The sequence below is a fragment of the Raphanus sativus genome, chromosome 6, assembly GCF_000801105.2.
Source record: "Raphanus sativus cultivar WK10039 chromosome 6, ASM80110v3, whole genome shotgun sequence".
NCBI classification, from domain to species: domain Eukaryota; kingdom Viridiplantae; phylum Streptophyta; class Magnoliopsida; order Brassicales; family Brassicaceae; genus Raphanus; species Raphanus sativus.
In genome coordinates this window covers 49,482,003-49,503,384 of record NC_079516.1, presented here as the reverse complement: position 1 = coordinate 49,503,384, position 21,382 = coordinate 49,482,003, and the positions used below count along the sequence as shown (strand labels likewise).

General features: G+C 37.2%; 5 protein-coding genes across 10 annotated transcripts; 3 read left to right on the top strand and 2 right to left on the bottom strand.

Annotated features, from left to right (window-relative positions):
• The first annotated feature begins 135 nt into the window (after positions 1–135).
• Positions 136–1,574, top strand: LOC108812011 (aquaporin PIP2-2). Its single transcript, XM_018584143.1, has 4 exons — positions 136–540; positions 651–946; positions 1,036–1,176; positions 1,260–1,574. The coding sequence occupies exons 1-4, from the start codon at positions 240–242 to the stop codon at positions 1,371–1,373; spliced, it is 852 nt and encodes a 283-aa protein (XP_018439645.1). The 5' UTR covers positions 136–239; the 3' UTR covers positions 1,374–1,574.
• Positions 1,575–3,300: 1,726 nt separating this feature from the next.
• Positions 3,301–4,663, bottom strand: LOC108812009 (uncharacterized). The gene has a single exon (XM_018584139.2). The coding sequence runs from the start codon at positions 4,438–4,440 to the stop codon at positions 3,562–3,564; it is 879 nt and encodes a 292-aa protein (XP_018439641.1). The 5' UTR covers positions 4,441–4,663; the 3' UTR covers positions 3,301–3,561.
• A 1,567-nt stretch (positions 4,664–6,230) lies between these two features.
• On the top strand, positions 6,231–7,969 carry LOC108807159 (beta-1,4-xylosyltransferase IRX9). Its single transcript, XM_018579416.2, has 3 exons — positions 6,231–7,019; positions 7,107–7,335; positions 7,614–7,969. The coding sequence occupies exons 1-3, from the start codon at positions 6,337–6,339 to the stop codon at positions 7,743–7,745; spliced, it is 1,044 nt and encodes a 347-aa protein (XP_018434918.1). The 5' UTR covers positions 6,231–6,336; the 3' UTR covers positions 7,746–7,969.
• Positions 7,970–13,533: 5,564 nt separating this feature from the next.
• LOC108812069 (interactor of constitutive active ROPs 2, chloroplastic) lies at positions 13,534–16,956 on the top strand. Of its 3 annotated transcripts, XM_018584219.2 has the most exons (5): positions 13,542–13,680; positions 13,752–13,799; positions 14,729–14,792; positions 14,901–15,084; positions 15,327–16,956. In XM_018584219.2, the coding sequence occupies exons 3-5, from the start codon at positions 14,773–14,775 to the stop codon at positions 16,815–16,817; spliced, it is 1,695 nt and encodes a 564-aa protein (XP_018439721.1). In that variant the 5' UTR covers positions 13,542–13,680; positions 13,752–13,799; positions 14,729–14,772; the 3' UTR covers positions 16,818–16,956. The 3 variants fall into 3 exon arrangements, with proteins under 3 accessions (XP_018439720.1, XP_056846052.1, XP_018439721.1); XM_018584218.2 differs by having other exon boundaries at positions 13,534–13,799; XM_056990072.1 differs by lacking the exon at positions 13,752–13,799 and having other exon boundaries at positions 13,541–13,680.
• A 54-nt stretch (positions 16,957–17,010) lies between these two features.
• LOC108812068 (probable LRR receptor-like serine/threonine-protein kinase At1g67720) lies at positions 17,011–21,290 on the bottom strand. Of its 4 annotated transcripts, none has more exons than XM_018584217.2 (14): positions 21,180–21,290; positions 20,911–20,993; positions 19,658–20,698; positions 19,435–19,567; positions 19,273–19,344; positions 19,123–19,191; positions 18,969–19,040; positions 18,836–18,898; positions 18,584–18,738; positions 18,262–18,506; positions 18,049–18,175; positions 17,925–17,981; positions 17,527–17,849; positions 17,011–17,449 (listed from the first exon to the last, which is right to left on the bottom strand). In XM_018584217.2, exons 2-14 carry the CDS (start codon positions 20,987–20,989, stop codon positions 17,096–17,098), a joined length of 2,790 nt encoding a protein of 929 aa, XP_018439719.1. In that variant the 5' UTR covers positions 20,990–20,993; positions 21,180–21,290; the 3' UTR covers positions 17,011–17,095. The 4 variants fall into 4 exon arrangements, with proteins under 4 accessions (XP_018439719.1, XP_018439716.1, XP_018439717.1 ...); XM_018584214.2 differs by having other exon boundaries at positions 21,121–21,282; XM_018584215.2 differs by having other exon boundaries at positions 21,135–21,280.
• Between the last annotated feature and the right edge of the window lie 92 nt (positions 21,291–21,382).

Below are 21,382 nucleotides of genomic sequence, written 5' to 3'. Positions count from 1 at the left end.
ACGGATATCCTTAAAACTCCGGATATCCGCTCCGTGCCTACCCCTACGGCATTAACCTACCAAGGAAAACATTTTTTTGTAAAATAATACGTACAGGTTATTAACATGTATATACAAAACTAATAAGAGCATTCACTAAGAACTCACTCTATATAACAAACCTTCCTTCACCCCTCCACAATCACAAAACAGGAACAATAACCAAAACACACATATTCTTGATATATTAAAAATATTAAATGGCGAAAGAAGTGGAAGGAGCAGAGGGATTCGCGACAAGGGACTACGAAGACCCGCCGCCAACTCCGTTTTTCGATGCGGAGGAGTTGACAAAGTGGTCTTTATACAGAGCCGTCATCGCCGAGTTCGTAGCCACCCTCCTCTTCTTGTACGTCACTGTTTTGACTGTCATCGGCTACAAGATTTCCTCCGACACTAAGGCCGGAGGCGACGAGTGCGGAGGTGTCGGAATCCTCGGCATCTCATGGGCTTTCGGTGGCATGATATTCATCCTTGTCTACTGCACCGCCGGTATCTCAGGTATTAACATAACCCACCGGTCCGGTTAATATCGGTTCAAATCTGTTAAAAATAAACGTGACTCTTTAGTTTCTTGTTTATTTGAGATTGACCCCAAAAACTTTATGAAGGTGGTCACATAAACCCTGCCGTGACGTTCGGCTTGTTCTTGGCAAGGAAGGTATCGTTGGTTAGAGCAGTGCTATACATGGTGGCTCAGTGTTTGGGTGCTATTTGTGGAGTTGGTTTCGTCAAAGCCTTCCAAAGCTCTTACTACGTACGTTACGGTGGAGGAGCAAACTCTCTAGCTGACGGATACAGCACAGGGACTGGACTTGCTGCAGAGATCATCGGAACATTCGTCCTGGTCTACACTGTTTTCTCCGCTACAGATCCCAAAAGAAACGCACGAGACTCCCACGTCCCCGTAAGTATTCTTCATCAGTTACAAGATATACAGTTAGTGAACATATGATATAACTAATTAATTTGTGGTTATGAATTATGAAATAAAAGGTGTTGGCGCCACTTCCAATTGGATTTGCCGTGTTCATGGTTCACTTGGCCACTATTCCAATCACCGGAACCGGGATTAACCCGGCCAGGAGTTTTGGAGCCGCGGTTATCTACAACGAGTCCAAGCCGTGGGATGACCACGTATGTTCTAATCAAACTATTGTTATGTTTTTTTTTTAATGGGATAATAGTACTGAATATTTTTGGTCTTCATTTGATTACAGTGGATTTTCTGGGTGGGACCATTCATCGGAGCTGCGATAGCTGCATTTTATCACCAATTCGTCCTAAGGGCCTCTGGTTCCAAGTCCCTCGGCTCCTTCCGAAGTGCAGCTTGAATTTAGCCACACAAAACAAAATAGCAATGACAAAATGATTGTTATTATGTATGTACAAAATTGGCAACTTTGGTTTTAAAATATATGCTCTGTTTTATTCCTTTTGTCTTTCCTAATTTCTGGCTTCATTGTGGGATATGTGAATGTTTGTGTACTCGGGGAAAACAATCAATGAAATCAAATTGTTTTTGCCTTCGTAAATATTTTTCTTACTAGTTACTATCATCGACACTTCAAAAACCAAAAAATTTAGAAGTACTAAAATTTCAGATAAAAATCTACAAATGGTTCAACCCCTTAACGTATAAGTTGCATCTGATTCAAGTTAGCCTCCATGGTATGAAGAGAAGAGGAGTAAGAGATGACAAACGAACTGAATGTAATAATCTCCATTTGGACAACGCCAGTCTAATGTGCATGAAAGTGAACACTTTTTCTGTTGACATTCCCATTCACTATTTCTATAAGCAACTTGATATTGTAATGGTTCAAACAATTTGTGTCACTTTTCTAAAATATACAAAGGTCATCTTCTGAAATAACAAAATGAACCAAAAAGTAATAAGATGGACACACAAGTTTGGAACGATTTTAACATATAATTAAAAGCCGCTAAAGTTCTTCAATCCACAAGTTTCAATTATCACAAATGCAGCTCAAGACCAAAATCAGAGTTTTAGAGCATCTTCTTTCTTTCTTTCTTTCTTTCTTTCTTTCTTTCTTTCTTTCTTTCTTTCTTTTGTTTTGAACGAATGTAATTTTTTTTTCAATCAAAAATCTCGGTTACATCAAGTGCTACTGTTTTTGTATGTACAAGCAACCATTTATCAACTCAGAGCATCTTCAACCGTCTTTTATATTTTCCTCTTTTAAAGAGTTCCCTTTCAAACTAATATGACGTTCACATGACTTCCTCTCAAAACTAATATAATGTTGTCCTAGTGACTGAATTAACTGGAACCACCCACCTTGCTCAAATGTCAAAGAAGCAAAACTTCTGATCCCTTTTGTCAAGAAAAATCCAATTCCACATACTTCTGGTCATGGTGAGATAAACCACGCCATCCTTCTTTTGAACAAAGCTAGTCGAGTCCTGATGTAAGAAATTAGAGTCATTTTGAGTTATTTTCATCATAAACTCAAGAGAAATTACAAAATCTTCTTTTAATTTTTTTTTTTAATAATGGATGTAGTTGTTATCTATTACATCCCATCCCTTATGTACCTTTTTATTCACCATGAAATAAAACGTGTCCTCTCTTTACTTAGTTTGAGATATATGTACCTTATTATTTTTAAAAACTTGTGTTTACTATAAGTCTTACACAATTTGTATGGTAAACATTGATCCACTCTCGTCTCAGATCATCCCAAAAATTACTGGGCTCATTTGGTTTAAGTAGCTCGAGCTTTTGGCACCCTTGCTTCAAATCAATCAAGCTTTGCTTTTGACATCCTACGAAACTTGTGATAGTCCTAAGCTTGTATCAGTGTCCGGCTGCATTTTATTTCTGCGCCTTTTGATGGCTCGTTGTTGTAGTTGTTAGTTGTTACATATTCCTTTATTGGTTGGGATGGATTAACTTATTTTCTTGTAGCTCACTATGTCTAGAAGACTGTGGATATATATAGCAATTTAATAAGATTTTTTTCTCGCTTTTCGTTAAGAAATTATGCAAGGATTGCTTCTGTGTCGTCGTTATTGTTTTAAGACTATTGTGAGTTATTCAGTTTTTGCTATTCTATATCCGTCGGCCCTGAAGTAAATCAGATTGTTTCTAATGTTAGTAAGCTTTTCATGTTTTGAGGCATGCCTTTGGAGGTTTAGATATCCCCGTTTTGTATTTCACAAATGTATTACACCATGTATGGAAAAGTAAAGATGCTCACAGAGACCTAGGATTCTAAAAATACAAAACTATAATCATAGCACAAAATAATTCTATATAATTGTACGAACGAAATTATTTGTTTAATTACATGTCATAGATGGGGACACTAGAAAAATATTACATCGCCTGCAGGGAACCACAAGATTCTCTAGGGTAAAGAAAACTTTTAATGCCCTAAATTTCAGCGAAAATTTTCCAAAGTAAAAAATCCAACAAAGAATATAGTATTCGTATTCCATTTAAATTTCTCAGTGAAAATACAAGAAATAATAAAAAAAATGTAAAACCCATTATTATTACGTATAGCCCAACCTTCGGTTCTCGGGTACGAGTTTTTCTCCGAGCCTCGCAGGCTCCGACTTACAGCGCGTGAGTACCATACACCGTCTTCGTGACGATCCCAAAACGCACCGTTTCACTTCTTCCGTAACACTCGAGACCGACACATTCTCCGGCGACGCAATGACGACGTCATTACCATGTCGTTGGAAGTGAGATTCCTTTGTCTCTTCTTCTTCCAAGAAGTTATCACCCAATGAAGGAGATCTATACGGAGCAGATCTACATCGAGTTAGTAAGAAAGCGTTTCTCGGAGGGGTAGCTGGGAATGACTTATCTGAATCTGCTTCATCCTCCTCTTCTTGTTTACGCTCTTTCTTTCGAACCTCCTCACGTTCTTCTGGCTCCACCGTTGAGCGGCTAAAGATAGGCTCACTCCTCGACGACGCTGATCTCTTCTCTGACTTTCTCGAGAAACTAACATTAGTAAACGACTTCCACTTGCGCCAAGCAGGGGTGAAGCAAGTCGGTTTTAGTTTCCCGGAGAAAGGGTGCCAGGAAAACGCGTTCTTGACCCATCCACACCGTCTACGCCGCTGGCGGTTCTCCGTTGCACCGCCATGCAAGTGACCTCCGTTGACCCGGTTAGTTCCGGGTTTAGGTTTCTTCTTCGACCGGTTTATCCTTACTTGACCCATGCATGTGACTTTAGGTGAAGACGGTTCTTGTGTCTCCGTCGCGTTTTTCCGCCGGAAAAATATAGGTCTTTTTGAACGGGGACGGGCGCGGGAACGGTGTCTGCTTCTGCTTCCGGCGTTGGTCCGTAAAAACCGCATAAGTAGAGGTGGGTTTTCGGCTCGACCCGGACTTGAAACGGGTCTTGAAGAAAAACTCATCTTCTTGCTTGTCGACTAAAAATATTCTTGAAGCTCTCACTCTGGTCCCTATATGATTCAGATCGAAGCTTGTGTAATTTTTTTATAATATTTTCATGTTCACACGTTTGGTTGGAGAAAGTTGACGGCCAGGATCTTTTATTACAAAATCGATGGTTCTGCACGGCTTAATACTTTTCTTACAATAAGATGTTGTACTTTTTGTCTCTATGCTCTCGAGTTGCTTGTTAAGATCTCTTGTTGGATTCACTTTTAGGGACACATCTTGCTTTTACTTCAAAATCAATGTCCTGACACTCTTTTTGAGTAATGAAGAGCACGGAAAGTCATTTACTAATCCGGTTGAAAAATATTTCAGCTAACTTTCAGCTGAATATAGCTAAAGTTTGTGTAAATAATCTCACTTATTTTGAATAGGTTCAACATTTACTCCTATATTCATTTTTATGTTCATTCTCTTCCTCCTCTTTGAGTTACTTTAAATTAAGCCGACAGTTTACCAGTCTCACCATATATAAAAACATATTATATGCTGATTGTGAAAATTTTCAAAAATAAGAAGAAATTTTTGAAATGTATTTACTAATATGAACGTGCCTTATCTGTCCTTCGATGACTGCATACAACTTGCTCACGGCTCATCCAGTTCTCCCTGATTAGGTTGCTGCTTTCCTTTGCCTACTCTAAGTTGTTTCAATGAGATTGAAAAGCTTGGCATCATTCTATAGAGGCATGGTACTATTAATGGTAATGGCATACTTGTACATATTATGTATTTGAATGTCATGATATAACGCCACAAATTGTTTTTAATTTTATCGGCTAAGAACGTGATATTAACCAAAATAAAATGGCATGGGAACTATAATATGCAAGTGAACTATAAAAACTATGACGTTGGACGGCTCCTTACAAATTTTTGAATTTAATCGCTTCGCACTTCTTAAAGAGTATCTTCTATATTAGCCTTTAGGTACTGTGATCAAGAGATAAAATTAATAAAGCTAAGTGCATCTCCAACCCAACTCCATTTTTAACTCTAAAATTGAGTAAAAGTGATTATGAAGTAACATATGCTCCAACCCAACTCCATATCTCACTCCATTTTGAAGTTTACTCCATAAATGGAGTAATCTATTTTTTGTTTGTTCATGACTCCATTATGGAGTAAAAAATGGAATATAGTTGGAGCAATTTTACTCTATATTCATTTTTACTCCATTTTGGAAAAAAAAATGGAGTTTTACGTTGGAGATGCTCTAAAAACAAATTTCAGAATGAAAGAAGATTGTTACTTTAGAATATCATGTATATCGTCTTGGCCCATCACAACATCTGAAACTAAGGCACACCAAGATTGGCCCAACGTATGCGAGTCTGATACACATTATAATAGCAAGAGACCACATACAAAATGATAACTATTGTGATTCAATCAATATAAGAGTGTTTTAAAAAATAAAATGATTCAATCAATATAAGAATATGTGTGGTCAAAGTTGTCTCTCAAGTAAACGAAAATGGTTGATAAGTTCCTATTATAATCATAACAATACTCATACCACTACAATAACAGTTAGTAGCATTAAGATTCATTAGTAAGCAACGTTTTTATTTTAATATAGTTTCTACTAGCAATTATTTTCTTTTATTTGTCAAACATGTTTCAGCTAATGAGTTCCAATCCCAACAACTGGTTGTTGCAGAACACAACCAACACAAGCAATCACCAAACATCAAAATACTATCACCGTAGCTCACCAGTTTCAATCACACACCAAAAATATAAAGACAAAAACTATACAATTGTCATAACAATCTTATAAATCATACTCTTCAAACATTGTTCTTTCCAAAAATAAAAAGGAAAATCACTCAAGAAACACTCTTTCTTAGATGGGATCTCTGGAGAGATCAAAGAAGAAAACTCAAATATGGAAGAAAGCTGTGATCCATTTCTCTCTATGTTTTGTAATGGGTTTCTTCACTGGCTTTGCTCCAGCTGGTAAGGCCTCACTTTTCTCTAATTTCGAAACCACCGCCTCTACTACCTCCAAATCTCAGATTCCTCCCCAAACTTTTGAGAACTCTACCTATACACCCAATTCCCTCGTTGATAAAGCTTTGGTCACTTCCCAAGGCCAAGCCCCTGCTCCTTCAGAGTCACGAGAAGCTGAACCAGAAAACAGATCGCTCTCCGAGACAGAAGAGGAAGTTACACCAAGAGGTCTAGTGATTGTTGTGACTCCAGTAATGACCAAAGATCGCTACAAAAACGTTCTTCTAAGGAGAATGGCCAACACTCTGAGGCTAGTTCCGCCTCCTTTACTGTGGATAGTCGTAGAAAAACACTCGGAAGCTGACGTGAACTCTTCATCTACGATGTTAAGAAAGACTGGTTTAATGTATAGACGTATAGTCTTCAAGGAGAACTTCACGAGCTCGGAATCAGAGCTTGATCATCAGAGAAACCTAGCGTTGAGACACATTGAGCATCACAAATTAAGCGGAATAGTTCATTTCGCGGGACTCAACAACATCTATGATCTTGAATTTTTCGATGAGATTAGAGATATCGAGTATGTAAATTAAATGAAGTGTTACGTCTAACTATATTAGCTTTAGTTATCAAATGATAAATTGTTTTTAACTATTCCCTTTGGCAGGGTATTTGGGACGTGGCCAATGGCGTTGCTATCAGCTAATAGGAAACGAGTGATAGTAGAGGGGCCGGTTTGTGAATCTTCACAAGTATTGGGGTGGCATTTGAGAAAAATTAATAACGAGACGGAGACAAAGCCTCCGGTTCATATATCAAGCTTTGCTTTCAATAGTTCTATACTTTGGGACCCTGAAAGATGGGGTCGTCCTTCTTCTGTTGAAGGGACCAAACAGGTAATTAACTTGAGCTTCAAAGTTTTATCTATTCGATTTATTTTCTTACATTTGATTGAGGAAATGAATGAATAGAGCTTCAAGATAGTCTGAAGTGGATGGGTAGGTAAACTGGCGCATGTCATTTAAGTCTTTATTGCTAAATTATTCAAACCAATGAACTCCATAATCATTAGCTTAAATGGGTCATTAGGTTTAGTGAATATATTCTTTCACAGCTATTTTGATTATAGCGTATATAACTTGGGTATACTATTTTTTTTTTACGTTATGCATAGGATTCGATTAAATATGTGAAGCAAGTGGTTTTGGAGGACGATACAAAGTTGAAGGGACTTCCGGCGCAAGACTGTTCCAAGGTTATGCTTTGGCGTCTCAATTTTCCCACAAGAACACGTTTTAGCACCTGATTTGCTTTATTCTATTCTAATATCCTCCAAATTAGTCCCTTTCCTTTTTCAAATTAAAGTAGATAAATACAGTTCGGATTTTGAATGTGAATGAGTCGGAACATGATCGGTGATAAACATGCATGCATGCCATTGGTGATTTCATCACGGAATACATGAAAATACAACCGCAGAGCGTATCTTACCTTTTTGTGTTATTGCTAATGTAAACCGCAATTTGTTTATTGGTTTGGAGTTCCTAATCACATGAATTTGAAATTGAAAGAAATTAAATATATATATATATATATATATATATATATATATAAAAAGAATATGAATCTTTGAAGCGAAGCAACACGTTCTTAAACATGAATATGAATCATAGACAAATTTAAATAATTCAAATGCACAAGTGCTTTGCCTTGCGCATCCGATAATTTCGATCCTCACGTGTTTCTTTTTTTTTTGAACAAACGATCCTGACGTGTTCATAGGACTTTTTTTGTTAAGGTTCATAGGACATTTTTTGACAAAGAACGTGTTCATAGCTAGGACATGATACTGGATCCAAGGGTGTCCATATATTATTCAAGTATGCAATTGCTAAACTAATGAGATAGATCCTGAATAAATTAACTTAAAGAACAGCTTCTTATTATGACGCGCTTTTTTTATAATTTATTTGATTCATGTAACCGTCGAAGTTTGTTATAAATTAAAATGTCCATATTACAATATTAAATTTCCAAAGATTAATAGATTATGCTTTGCTTAAAGATATAAAGATAAGTACTACGAACGTGTTTTTGAATTCTCTAACGTGTAAAACATACCATTTGTATCTCTGGAAAAATGTCTTTTTGTATGATGAATTCTGTTACCTAAGCCCATCATATTCGTGTTTGAGTTGTCTGAGTTCAATCATATATAGTTTAAAATATATATACAAACAAATATATTTGTCTATTAGCTATTTAATTTACATAATAATCATAGTCGCATAGGTATCCCGTTTTCATCGGTTATCTATAAATATTCATAGAAACTTTGGTCACTAGGTCATCTAATTTCGATATGGACAGTCAACGTCAATAGCGTCAAAGGAGCATGTGCACATGGAATAATAGTCCCAATAAAACTCTTTGAATGTAATGTGAGGGACGTGGACCGACCAAAATTTGGGGATATCAAATGTCCATAAATCATATTAACACTACAACAATATAGTATGTATAAACTATAAATTAATAAATATGCAGGTTGCATTTATATCCCGGTAACCTATTGCGGTGGCAACTGGGCATTCCTAGGATCCCCGATAAGAGAAAAACAGTAATGCATGGACTCCCAAAACTACTTTTATTACTAACTAAACAAATAACTGTACATAATCTGTTAACTTAAATGAGTACTATATATTAACAATTCAAAACCTCAATCAGATAATGAGCTTTTCCATATTTTTTAATAAGATTCCACTGTCCACTTTTTATTTTTCCAGTGGTAGTTACATGTGGTTGTTGGAGCTAGGGCTGGGCAAATTAACCGAACCCGAAAATCCGAACCGAATCCGATCCGATCAAAACAAATCCGAAACGATCCGAACCCGACATAAATACCGAATGGATCTTATTTATGGTATTTTGGGTTATGGGTATTATCCGAACCGAACCCGAATTTAAATGGATATCCAATAGAACCCGAAACATTCAAAATCCCAAAAAAATCTTGTACCAAACATGATTTCAATTCCTGATATGTATCCAAAATACATTTAGATATAAAAAAACATATAAATTATTATCTATTACATAAAGGCTGGAGGTTTTATAACATGGAAGTTTATGGTTGAAGATTGCGGTTGAAGTTTGAAGTTCTTATATTTTGGTTTTGTTTTCGTTGAACAATATTTTCTCATTTCATGAGTAATTGGTTTTCGCTTATGCTTTCATTTATTTGGTTTTATTTCTATCGATAGATGTGTTTACTTTTTCTTTTGATTTTGAAGGAACAAGGTTGATGTTTCTTTCTTATTTTTGAATCAATCTTACTTATGTTTTGGTTATAAAATTTATACAAATAAAATATTTAAAATAAAAAACTGATTTTACTTAGGTCTTGAAGATTGAAGTTTGAAAAGTTTGTGGTTGAAGGTTGAAGATGGTGCTTGCAATTGAAGCTTGAAGTTTTATTTAAGTTTTTGGTTTTTGATTTCATTGAATAAAATGTTTTTCATTTGGTATTGGTTTTGGCTTTAGCTTTCTTTGAATTCTCTCATTTATTTTGTTTTATTTATATCAATGAAAATGTTTGGCTTTCATTTTAAATTTACGTTGTTTTACAGTAGTTTTCTTTGCTCAATGACAAAATTGATTATTTTACTTACTTACTTGTATTGCAAGTTTCGATTTATTTAGATTTGTATTGGTTAGATTTAGTATAAACGATATACTCAAGAACCGAAAGTCCGTTTGAAACCTAAACCCGATAGTATTTCGGATTATACCAATACCAAAATAATTTACCAACTCCGACCCGAACCGAAGAGCACCCGAACCGGTCCCGAACCAAAGTTTTAAATTATCCGAATGGGGCTGGTTTTCGGTAACCATGAAAACCCGAACCCGATTAAAATAGAACCGACACCCGAATGGTACCCCGGTTGCCCAGCCCTAGTTGGAGCAGTGGTAGTCTATTTTAACTTAACAGTTTGACATTTATAGTGGAGTTGGATTTTTTTTATGAATTTAAATTTGATAGATTAATTTATTTAATTTACTAGATGAAATACGTTTATTAACGCATAAAGGAGAGAGATAGCTTTGCAAGAACAATGTGATTCAAAGCAACTATATAAAAAACTGTACTGAGGGATTAGGTGTATCTTTTAGCAAAGAGGTAGATGATAGGAGTATAAAAACTATAAAGTATATAGAAAATTGCATCCTAAGTCTTAAGTTATTATTCACAATAAAATATAATTAGAAAACTATAGGGGTCTGTGACTCATAATATTACCGTTGGCAATTAAGGAGTCATATGAGGCCGACACGTGACTGGCGCGCTGAAAGCTTTTACTGTTTTTCTACTTTCTTTCACTTCATATATATGGACATCTTTTTACTGTGTTTTTCGGATACAGGACATCTTTTTACTTTTTACTGTTTAACTCCTCGTTTCTTTAAGCTTGATGCAAACTCTCAAAATCCCACAAGACAATCCCACAAGATTGTTCGACAAAAGAGAAGAAAATTTTAAAAGTGTAGCTAATGCCTTAATGATCAAGGTGATAATTAAAACATGTTCGTACATACTCCCTCCGTTTCTTAATAAGTGTCATTGTAGAGAAAATTTTTCGTTACAAAATAAATGTCGTTTTAGTATTTCAATGCAGAATTTATTAATTTTATTCGGTATTTTATTTTTCTATTGGTTGAGATGTATGGATAATGATATTTTTGTATGGAAAATATGCAAAATTTAATGATTTCTTAATCCATGTGCACAACTCTAAAACGACACTTATTCAGAAACAGAGGGAATTAACAACAAATTTACACTATAAGAGAAATTAACAACTAACAACAAATTAACAACAACAAATTTACACTTTTGAAGGCATGTATTGGTAGACTATACATGCCTTCAGACAATTAACAACAAATTTACACTTGGGAATTTTGTTGGTTGTGTTCGACTTGACTGTAGTTTCTTACTTTTCTGTTATTTTGTACTTAGTTGGTTCAAACTCTTTTTAAAATTCATCAATGTAAAACTACTTTAAACCGGCTTGTTAAACAAAACAAAACAAAAATCAAAAGCTACATTTAAATTTTTTTTTTGTAAACTTACATTTAAAATACTTAATGAGGTCACATTAGACGACTCAAACATTAGTCATCCCACCCCACAATGAATTATTCAACAATTTGACAATCATAAATGTGATAAGTTATTGCTCATTTTCCGTGTATAGTCCTAAGTTTTTCTGTCCCAGAAATCCTAATTCCAAAGTGATAACACTAACCTGTTTGTTTGACGACCAGGGGTTTCCAATATACATTCGTATTTTTGTATGTGTATAAAATACACTTCCATTATTCATAATCACCAACAGACTGATAGGCTGCCATTTTGTTTAGTCCCACGTTTTCAATTACTATTTGTATGTCTATGTAGTCATTTACTCTAAATTCAAATGGATGATAGCTAACATAAATTTGGAAATGAGATAGGAAAGCGAGTTGTGAAGCACAAAACTGAAGAAAATCATTGACTAATAGTTTTGTTGAATTAGTATTTGTATTAAGATTTCTTCATTAAGCCCTTTATCAAAAAAAAAAAGATTTCTTCAAAGCTTTGAACTATTAACTTTGATTCACCAGTAATGTGTTACTATCATTTTTCACTAACATTCTAAAAACATTATGGTTTGAATTGAAAAATTTGGGGGTAAAATTACGCTAGATTTGTATCTAATCTATTAAAAGTGAAGTACAATTGGAAATTAACCCATACTTCACTGTTTTAATTACATCTTATGCCATCACTATTAAGTGTAGGTCTTTACTAAGTAATTAGGCTTTCACGTTTGTTACTAACCGAGCTTTACGAGCCCAACACGAAGACCATTATTAATAATCATTTCTTTGAACTACAGACCGGATATAAGTGATTATATATATGATAGTACATATAAAATACTATTGATTATATGTTTACTATGTTTTTAAAAGAAAAAAATAGATCGTGAATTAGTGTGGGCGTTCGGGTACCCATTCGGGTTCGGTTCAGGTCAAAGATTTCAGTCTCATTCGGATATTTCTAAATTTTGGTTTGGATTCAATTTATATCTTTGCGGGTTTGTTCGGGTTCGGATAACCCATTTAAACTATTTTTAAAATTCATTATATACTTTAAATTTCTCAAAGTATATAAACAAAATAATATATTCTATATAAATTTGAATAATATATGTCAGAATATCTAAACTTAACATATAAATTGGTTTTATTTAAATATTTTGATAGAGAATCAATAATTATTTTCAATATTTTTGGTGTTTTGATTGTATTTTAATGATTTTAGATATTTACATATGACTATTTATATATATATTATCATTTATTTAAACCAACTTAAAAGTATCATATATATTCTCGATGTTTTTAAATACATTAAATCTAAAATATATATATAAGTATATAAATCTATTTCGAATACATTCGGTTATCCGAAATACTTTGATTCGAATCGGATTTGGTTTCAGTTCTCTAAATACCAAAATTTTAAATAATTTGGATATTTAATAAATTTTTGTTCAGGTTTGGTACTTCTTTTTAGATCGGGATCGGTTCGATTTTTTGGATTCAGATTTTTATCCAACTCTAATATTGATATGGAAAATAAATAGCAATATATTTTATAGAAAATACACCCGCACGGGCGTGCGGGTCAAAATCTAGTTTGCATTAAAATGCGAAATTAGAAAGCAAAACAATTAGTATTAACACGCACTAATTTGAGAAGTAATGTCATTAAGGCACATTAACAACATGAAAGGTGTAAAGTAGGTCTTGTAGCCACCATTCAAACTTCAATCATTTTTAAAAAATATAAATTATTTATTTCCATATATAGTAAACTAATTATTGTTCATGCAAATTAAAAATAAAAATTTCGCAAATAAAAAAGAGAAGGGGTAAATAAAACAGGGACTATACTGTCCTAAACAAAGTTATCGGGGTAAAATCATGATTTCAAAATCTTTTTTTGTGCACAGGTCTCTATTTCTCTTTCTGGATATTAGTGTAAACAAATAGACAGTTCAGTGGGAAAAAAAAAGAAGCAAACGACTTGGGGAAACGAGTAGAGTCCAGTAAGAGAACAACACTAGGGACAAAGAGAGAAGAAGATCATGTCTGAAACTCAATTGGTCTGAAGACTCTTCAAAGTTTGGTCCTTTCCTCTCTTTTTTTCTTGTTTTTTTCATTTTTAGCATCTCCGATCTCTCTCTGTTCTTAGAGCATTTTGGAGCAAAAGAGGGAAGCAGCTAAAATCACAGTTTTGCAGGTGACGAACATCGAACACTACTTCTTCTTTCTCTTCTTTGAAATGATTCTCTCACAGACTTACTGGGTTTCTATCTCTTTGTTAAAAGATTTCATCTTTGATAGTGTTTTTGAAATACCCTAATATTTTCCTTCAGTTTCTGGGGGGTTTTTATCAGTTATTTTTATGCATTATTAAGCTGCAGAAAGTGTAAATCTTTTTGGGTTTGGTTTAATTATTGTGTATACTCTCTTATGAAAATTCGACATCTGTTTCTCTTTGGGTTGGTAAGCTTGAAGATTCAACCGAAACTTTTAATAATATATTTTTTTTCCAGGAATTGCTGTTGTTTTTATAAAGAAAGAGTTTTTAAAAAGAAAATCTGAAATTTTTTTCTCAGAGTTTCTTTTTTGGTTTTACTCTTCTTAAGATCTGTTATGTTCTATTTTGGGGAAAATACACCTAATAAAACCAGAACCCACCGTTAACTAAATGACAGATTATGTTATTTTCTCCCACAAAAGATTCCAAAATTTGAAGACAAAAAAAAAAAACTAAAACTTGATATGACTTGACAACTAAAAAAGATTTTATGTGGGAATACTAAATGTACTTTCATTGCTTGTAACTTGGTTAATCTTTGCGATTAGATTGAATAATCACTTTTGATGGAAAACTTATCTTGACTTTGAACAGTTTATTTTTAATGTTTTGTCTTGTTGCCTTGGTTTGGTAGTAGTGGTAGTTAGTTTCAAATGGAGTCTCTTTGAAGCTAATGTCTTTTGTGTAGTTTTAGTTTGTTAGGTCTTCTTGTTGTATATACTTGCTTAAGTTTCGTACTTCGGTTGAGTTTGTTGTCTATGCTGCTTATGAAAATCTCTTATAATACAGATTCGTGTGTGTTGTTTCTTGCTTCTTTCTCACACATACACAGTTTCTTCTTTTACCAGGTTCTTCTTCAAAGGGTTTGTCTTCAAAACTCTAATCCCAAGCAATGCAGACTCCAAAACCGAGGTGATACTAATAATAATCCTCACTCTTGTCCACAGCTTTCCCTGTTCTGTTATTGTTGGTTGTGGTTTTTGTTTGTTAACACTGTAGCTTCATTTGTGATTATGATAGGCCTGGATCGTTAGAGGTGCCTCAGAAGAAGCCTCCTACTACAGCAACTCCTAGAACTGCTCGTAAGCTCAAGACTGCAGAAGCAGACCCTGTTTCATCTCCCAACCCAAAAATCAGGACGCCTAAAACTCAGAGCCCAAAAGTAGTTGCTGATCGCCGTTCTCCAAGGACCCCTGTAATTGAGGTACTAGTAGTAGCTTTGCAAAATACTTCTATTTCATCATTACCTATATGCATTTGACGCACACTAGTCTCCGTTTTGGACCCTTTCACTAAATTAGTATGTGTTGTAGAGAGCTTGAGACTCACTTTTGGTGCTGCTACATGCTAAGTAACTATTAGGTGTTGTAGTAACTGCAATAATGTATGGTTTGTTCTGTTTATTGAGTTGTTGTGTATTTGTTGTTGCTTAATGCATATGCAAAGATTCAGAAGAGGAAAACATGGGGAACACCTGAAGTGGCGGCGGCATCTCAGTTATCTCAGCTGCAAGAGGAGCTAAAGAAGGCAAAGGAACAGCTGAGCGCTTCCGAAGCTTCAAAGAAAGAAGCTCAGGACGAAGCAAACGAAACAAAACAGCAGTTGATGGAGATCAACGCCTCAGAGGACTCAAGAATCGACGAGCTTCGCAAGCTCTCTCAGGAACGAGACAAAGCGTGGCAGTCCGAGCTCGAAGCGATGCAGAGACAGCACGCCATGGACTCGGCCGCGCTGGCTTCTGCGATGAACGAGGTTCAGAAACTCAAAGCGCAGCTGTCTGAAACCGAGTCCTCTGAGAGCTTGAGGATGAAACTCAACGAGGCAATGTCTCTTGTCGAGGAACTTAGAGGCGAGGTGTATGACGCAAAGGAAGGAGAAGCTAGAGCGCATGAAGTTGTTTCAGCAACCGAGAAGCAGTTACAGATAGCGAACCTGACGCTTGAGATGTTACGTTCAGATGGGATGAAGATCTCTGAAGCTTGTAACGCCCTTACGACCGAGCTAGAGCAGTCCAAATCAGAGGTGAAGTCGCTAGAGCAGCTTGTGAGACAGCTGGAGGAAGAAGCTGAGGCTCGTGGAAACGCTAATGAGGACTCAGAGCTCAGAGAAGAGATAAACGCTGCGAGAGAGGAGATTAGCCAGCTGAAGTCTGCAGTGGAAGTAACCGAGAGAAGGTACCACGAAGAGTACATCCAGAGCACGTTGCAGATAAGAAGCGCTTATGAACAGGTGGAGGCAGTGAAGTCCGGATACGCGCAGAGAGAGGGTGAGTTGGAGGAAGAGCTGAAGAGAACCAGAGGCGAAAGAGAGGCTTTGCATGAACGGTTGATGGATAAAGAAGCTAAGCTGAGGATACTAGCCGACGAGAACGAGCTACTGAACTCGAAGATCAGAGAGGCTGAGGAGGTTAGGGGCGAGCTCAAGAAGGTGGAGTCTGATGTGATGGAGCTGAGAGGGAATCTAATGGACAAGGAGATGGAGCTGCAGAGCGTAACGTCGCAGAACGAGAGTCTAAGGAGCGAGATGGAGAAGGTCCAGAGCGAGAAGGACAAGGCTGTTGCAGAAGCCTTGGAGAGGCTTGGAAGTCTGACTGAGGAAGCTGATAAGAGCGGGAAGAGAGCAGAGAACGCAAGAGAACAGCTAGGAGCAGCGCAAGTGACTAACACGGAGCTAGAAGGTGAGCTAAGGAGACTCAAGGTGCAGTGTGATCAGTGGAGGAAAGCGGCTGAAGCCGCAGCTTCTATGCTCTCTGGTAACGGTAACAGTAATGGGAAGTATGTGGAGAGAACAGGATCGCTGGAGAGTCCGTTGAGGAGGAACGTCAACATGATGTCTCCTTATAGAGATGAAACTGATGATGATTTGTCTTCTCCAAAGAAGAAGAATGGGAGTATGCTAAAGAAGTTTGGTGTGTTACTGAAGAAGAGTCAGAAGTGATAATAACTGAAGTAAGAACAAAAAAAACTATCATTGTTGTCTTTAATTTTCGCTTTGTTGTTTTTTTTTCGTTTAAGTTTTAACGTGTAGACATGTTTTTGTACCCTCTAAGCTGTATTGTGAACTGCTTTAGCTTCTTTGTCTATTGGCTAAGCTCAGCCTCAAACTCTGATCAACATTTATGCAGCTCAACTTTGTTGTTTAATAATAGTATAGAAAAAAACATGAGTGAAAGTGTGAAGCATCTGTACAAAAAAAAAAGCCAAATCATGCTGCTACTACCGAGCTTTTGGCTGCAAGACAGACTCATCAATGGAGACAAAGTTGTGAGAACCAGCCAAGTCATGCGTCGTTCCCATGTTCATCAGAGACGAAGACTGCGAATGCGCAGAGCTTCTAGAGAACTCGTCTGACAACCCTCCTCTCGCGGCCAACACTTCCTTCTCAATCCTTATGGCGTCTTGGATATCTTTCTGCACCTCTGACATGGACGGTCTCATGTTCCCGTGAGGCCTCACACACAGCAACGCTTTCTCTGCGATCTTCCACATTGACTGCAGACTGTAATCATCTTCAGCTAGTGCTGGATCAATGATCCCTCTGATGTCTCCGTTGTCTATATGCATCTTGGCCTGCATAAACAACCCGAATAAAATCAAGAACCGAATAATCATGAACAAGAATGTAACTAACTAACTAACTAACTAACCCATTGGACTATGTTCCTGCAGTTGGCACCGAAGTTTTCATTAGATATGGCTTCTTGGCCTGATATAAGCTCAAGAAGAATGACTCCGAAGCTGTATACGTCACTCTTCTCCGTTAACTGCTGCGATATATAGTACTCGGGGTCTAGGTATCCAACTGTGCCACGGACAATGCTGGAGACGTGTGAGGTCCCATCAACTGCGAACTTGGACAAACCGAAGTCTGAAACCTTTGCCCTCATGTGTTTATCTAGTAAGATGTTACTTGTCTTGAGATCTCTATGTATGATCGCTGGAACACACCCTGTGTGTAGATACTCGATCCCTACACAAACACAATCAAAGATAAAGAGATCAAGAACTCTTTTCTGTTTTGTGTAATAAGGTTCACTTCGCTAACCTCGGGCTGCATCTTCAGCTATCTCAAGCCGTTTAATCCAACTCATTCTCCTCTCTCCTGAAAGAAGAAAACGCTTGTTAAAGCAAAACGCTACACTACAAGGTGAGGGAATGTATGTTGTTACCGTAGAGATGCTCCTTCAAAGTTCCGTTGTGCATGAACTCATACACGAGCATGTTTCTACCCTCTTCTTGGCAATAACCAAGAAACTGCACAAGGTTTCTGTGATGTATCCTTGAGAGTAATGTAACCTGAACAATACCATAAACCACAAACTCTTGTTACATCCTAAGCAAAAAAACAAAACCTTGTGGTGCATATTGGCATATACGTATACCTCGTTTTCGAACTCTCTCTTTCCCTGGTAAGAGTTATTCCCAAGAACTTTAACCGCAATCTCCTTCCCCTCTCGTGTTTTCCCGTAGTACACAATCCCAAAACCTCCTGAACCAATCCTCTTCTCAAACTTTTTGGTGGCTTCCTCCATCTCAAAAAGTGTGAAGCATTGTCCACCGTCTCCATGAGCATCACTAAGTGTAGACGACGCTCTTTGAACATGCAAGGGACGGTTCGTAAACTCAGCTGCAAATTAACCAAAAACAAGAAGGTAAAGTAACATAATAAACCATATGATACACAAGCAAGCAAACAAACAGTACCTGAAGTTTTCCTCTTGCTATTCTTGTTAGCTTTGCACAACCAGATGCAAGAGAAGACTGTGGCGATAAGAAGAACACTAGCACCAACTGATGCACCAATGATGACACCTAGCTTCTTCCCTTCACCTTTTCCAAGATTAGAGTTCCCAGTGAAGCTGCAAACACACAAAGATAGAGGAATTCTTAAGCAACTAGGAACTGCTTACGTTTAAAGCAGTTAAACTATGTACTTGAATGGAACAAGATACTTACTTCGAGACCACGCCTTTGAGGCCTGATGGGATTCTCCCACTCAACATATTGTTCTGCAGGTACCTGCAATACTCATGCAGGTTAGGTGCATACAAATGTTTGCACTATATCAAGAGGGGTCTAAGTAGCTTACAGTTCTGTCAGATTTGGGAGTTTAGCCAAAGAGGAAGGGATCTTTCCGGTTAATCGGTTGTTCTCGAGGTGTCTGCCACATTAAAAAAAAAACTTTATATAAAACCAATAGACACCAATACAAAATCCCAAAAGACAATGTTTTGCTTTCTTACATTATCTTCAGGTTTGTGCACCCAGAGAAATCTGGTATTTGATCCGTTAGAGAGTTCCCATCAAGCCATCTGCCATAGAACAGAAGTTGAAAACATCAATAACAGTCCAAAAATACAACAAGAGTCCCAAGAGATATAAAGTACACTTACAACTCAACCAAACCGGTCAGCTTTGTCAAGTCAGAAGGTATATCTCCTGTCAAGTTCTTATTCGAGAGCTTTCTGCAGTTAACAACAGGCAAAGGAATATAACTGAACCATAACAAACACAGTAGAAACAACAACTAAAGCTACTAAGATAGACATCCTTACACGGCAACAACTCTTGGTTGTGGATCCGAATTGCAAACCACCCAAGACCACGGTGAAGGTAAACATGGGTCTCCACCTTCTTGTCCCCACACGGTTGAAGAATATAGAGATGCTACATTAGCCATAACAGTCGCTGCAACACAACACAAGCAAATCATTTTAGAAGTGTCATCAAATGTGAACACTACTACAACACTAAGACTAAGAGTAAAGCTAAACTCACCATCTACTGAGCCATCACTCTTCTGAAGATACTTACTAATCTCCATGGCATTCAGAATAGGTCCTCTGGAGGAATCAGCCGTTTTGGCGAAACGGAAGTTCAGCACATAAGGAAGGGTTATGTTATAGTAGCCAGGCTCATAAACCTTGTAACCTCTCTGAGTGTTCTCCCTTATGTTAACAATAGCTTTGCTGTACTCAGGCTGGTCAGGTAGAACCAATCTGAACTTCCTCGACTCGTCATCAGCCAATTCCTCAATCTCAGCGAAGTAAGTGAACGCCCAACCGTAACCAGGGAAGCCCTCTAGATTCATCCTGTAAGTCAAGGACCCGTTTGTCCCCACCACAGCCGTCTGCATAACCTTCTCCGGCGGTCTGTCATTGCCAGCGGGTTCTACAGGATATTTGGTGGACACTCGCTTAGTCCCAGCAGCAACATCCACAAGATAGTTAGCCTTTTTCAGCAGATCAGACTCCCATATCCTATCGTACGGATCATCTGGATACCTCACGGAATCTTCAGTCTCTGCACCGAAGTTGATCCTCGCTGCAACGCTCAGATGAAAACTGTCTTCATACTCGGTGAGATACATCGAGCCATTCAGCTGTCTAAGCTCGAGTGTGGAGATAAACGGCTGCCCTGTGGTTGCATTAGACAAACAAACACTAACGCTAGGACTCGAAGCAAGAAACACAAGCTCTGCCTTTTCAATAACGTTAGCATCAGAGATAACAACGGTGGTCCAGTGAGTGGCTCCTAGGGAGATGTCAAACTTGGGGTACACGTTGTTGCTGTCGAAGTTACCGTAGAGGAAAGTGGCTCTAATGAGATAACGGCTCCTGCTTGTGACGTTGAGAGTGTAGCAGTATTTTCTTGAATCATCAGCAGGGAAGTGTCTTAAAGTAGTGTACTGAGTTTTGGTTTGGTTAGGGGAAGAGATGGTAGCGGTTGCTCCGAAGAGAAGATGATTGTCAGGTAACCATTTAAGTCCAAGTTCGTCAGTGAATGGCTCTGCACCTCCACAGTCCAAGCTCACAAAGCCTGCCCTTGTCAAAAAATCACAACAAGTAAAGTTTCATTCTTTATGTTACTTCAAACCCAACAAAGACTCCCAATCTTTTTTCTCTACTTCAATCCAAACTAAACATACAAACATCAAAGCTCTTGAGATTTGTGATTAAAAGGCAAGTTTTTTTTTTTTTCTAAACCCCTTGTGACATTTATATCCATTATTCCAAAAACAGACAAATTACCTGGAGATTGGGCAGATGAAGAAGTGAAGAGACAAGTGGAAACTAGCAGACACAACAGAAGCAGTGTGTCTCTCACCATCTCCCTGCTCGGAAGAACACAAATTTTATGCAACTGTTTTTTACATAAAAATGGAGATAAATACAGAAGAAAAGAAAAATAAGTGAATGTGATCTCTCAGAAAAGTGGAAGGAAAAAGAAAAAAACAGAACCAGAAGTTAACTACTTCTCTAACTTGTCTTAAATTCTTATGAGAGAGATCTAATGGTACAGGAAAGAACGAGTGTGGAAGCGTGAAGAGATGAGTTTTGGTTCTTCTTCGTTAAGTGTTTTTGTTTTTTTTTTATGCGAGGAGGAGCTTGCATAGGATAGTAGTGGGAGAGAAAGAGAGAGAGATAGATAGAGGTTGAAGCCTTTCAAAGGTGGAATGTGGGGTCCATCTTGGACCTGGACTCTACTAGCTTTCGAGTTTTA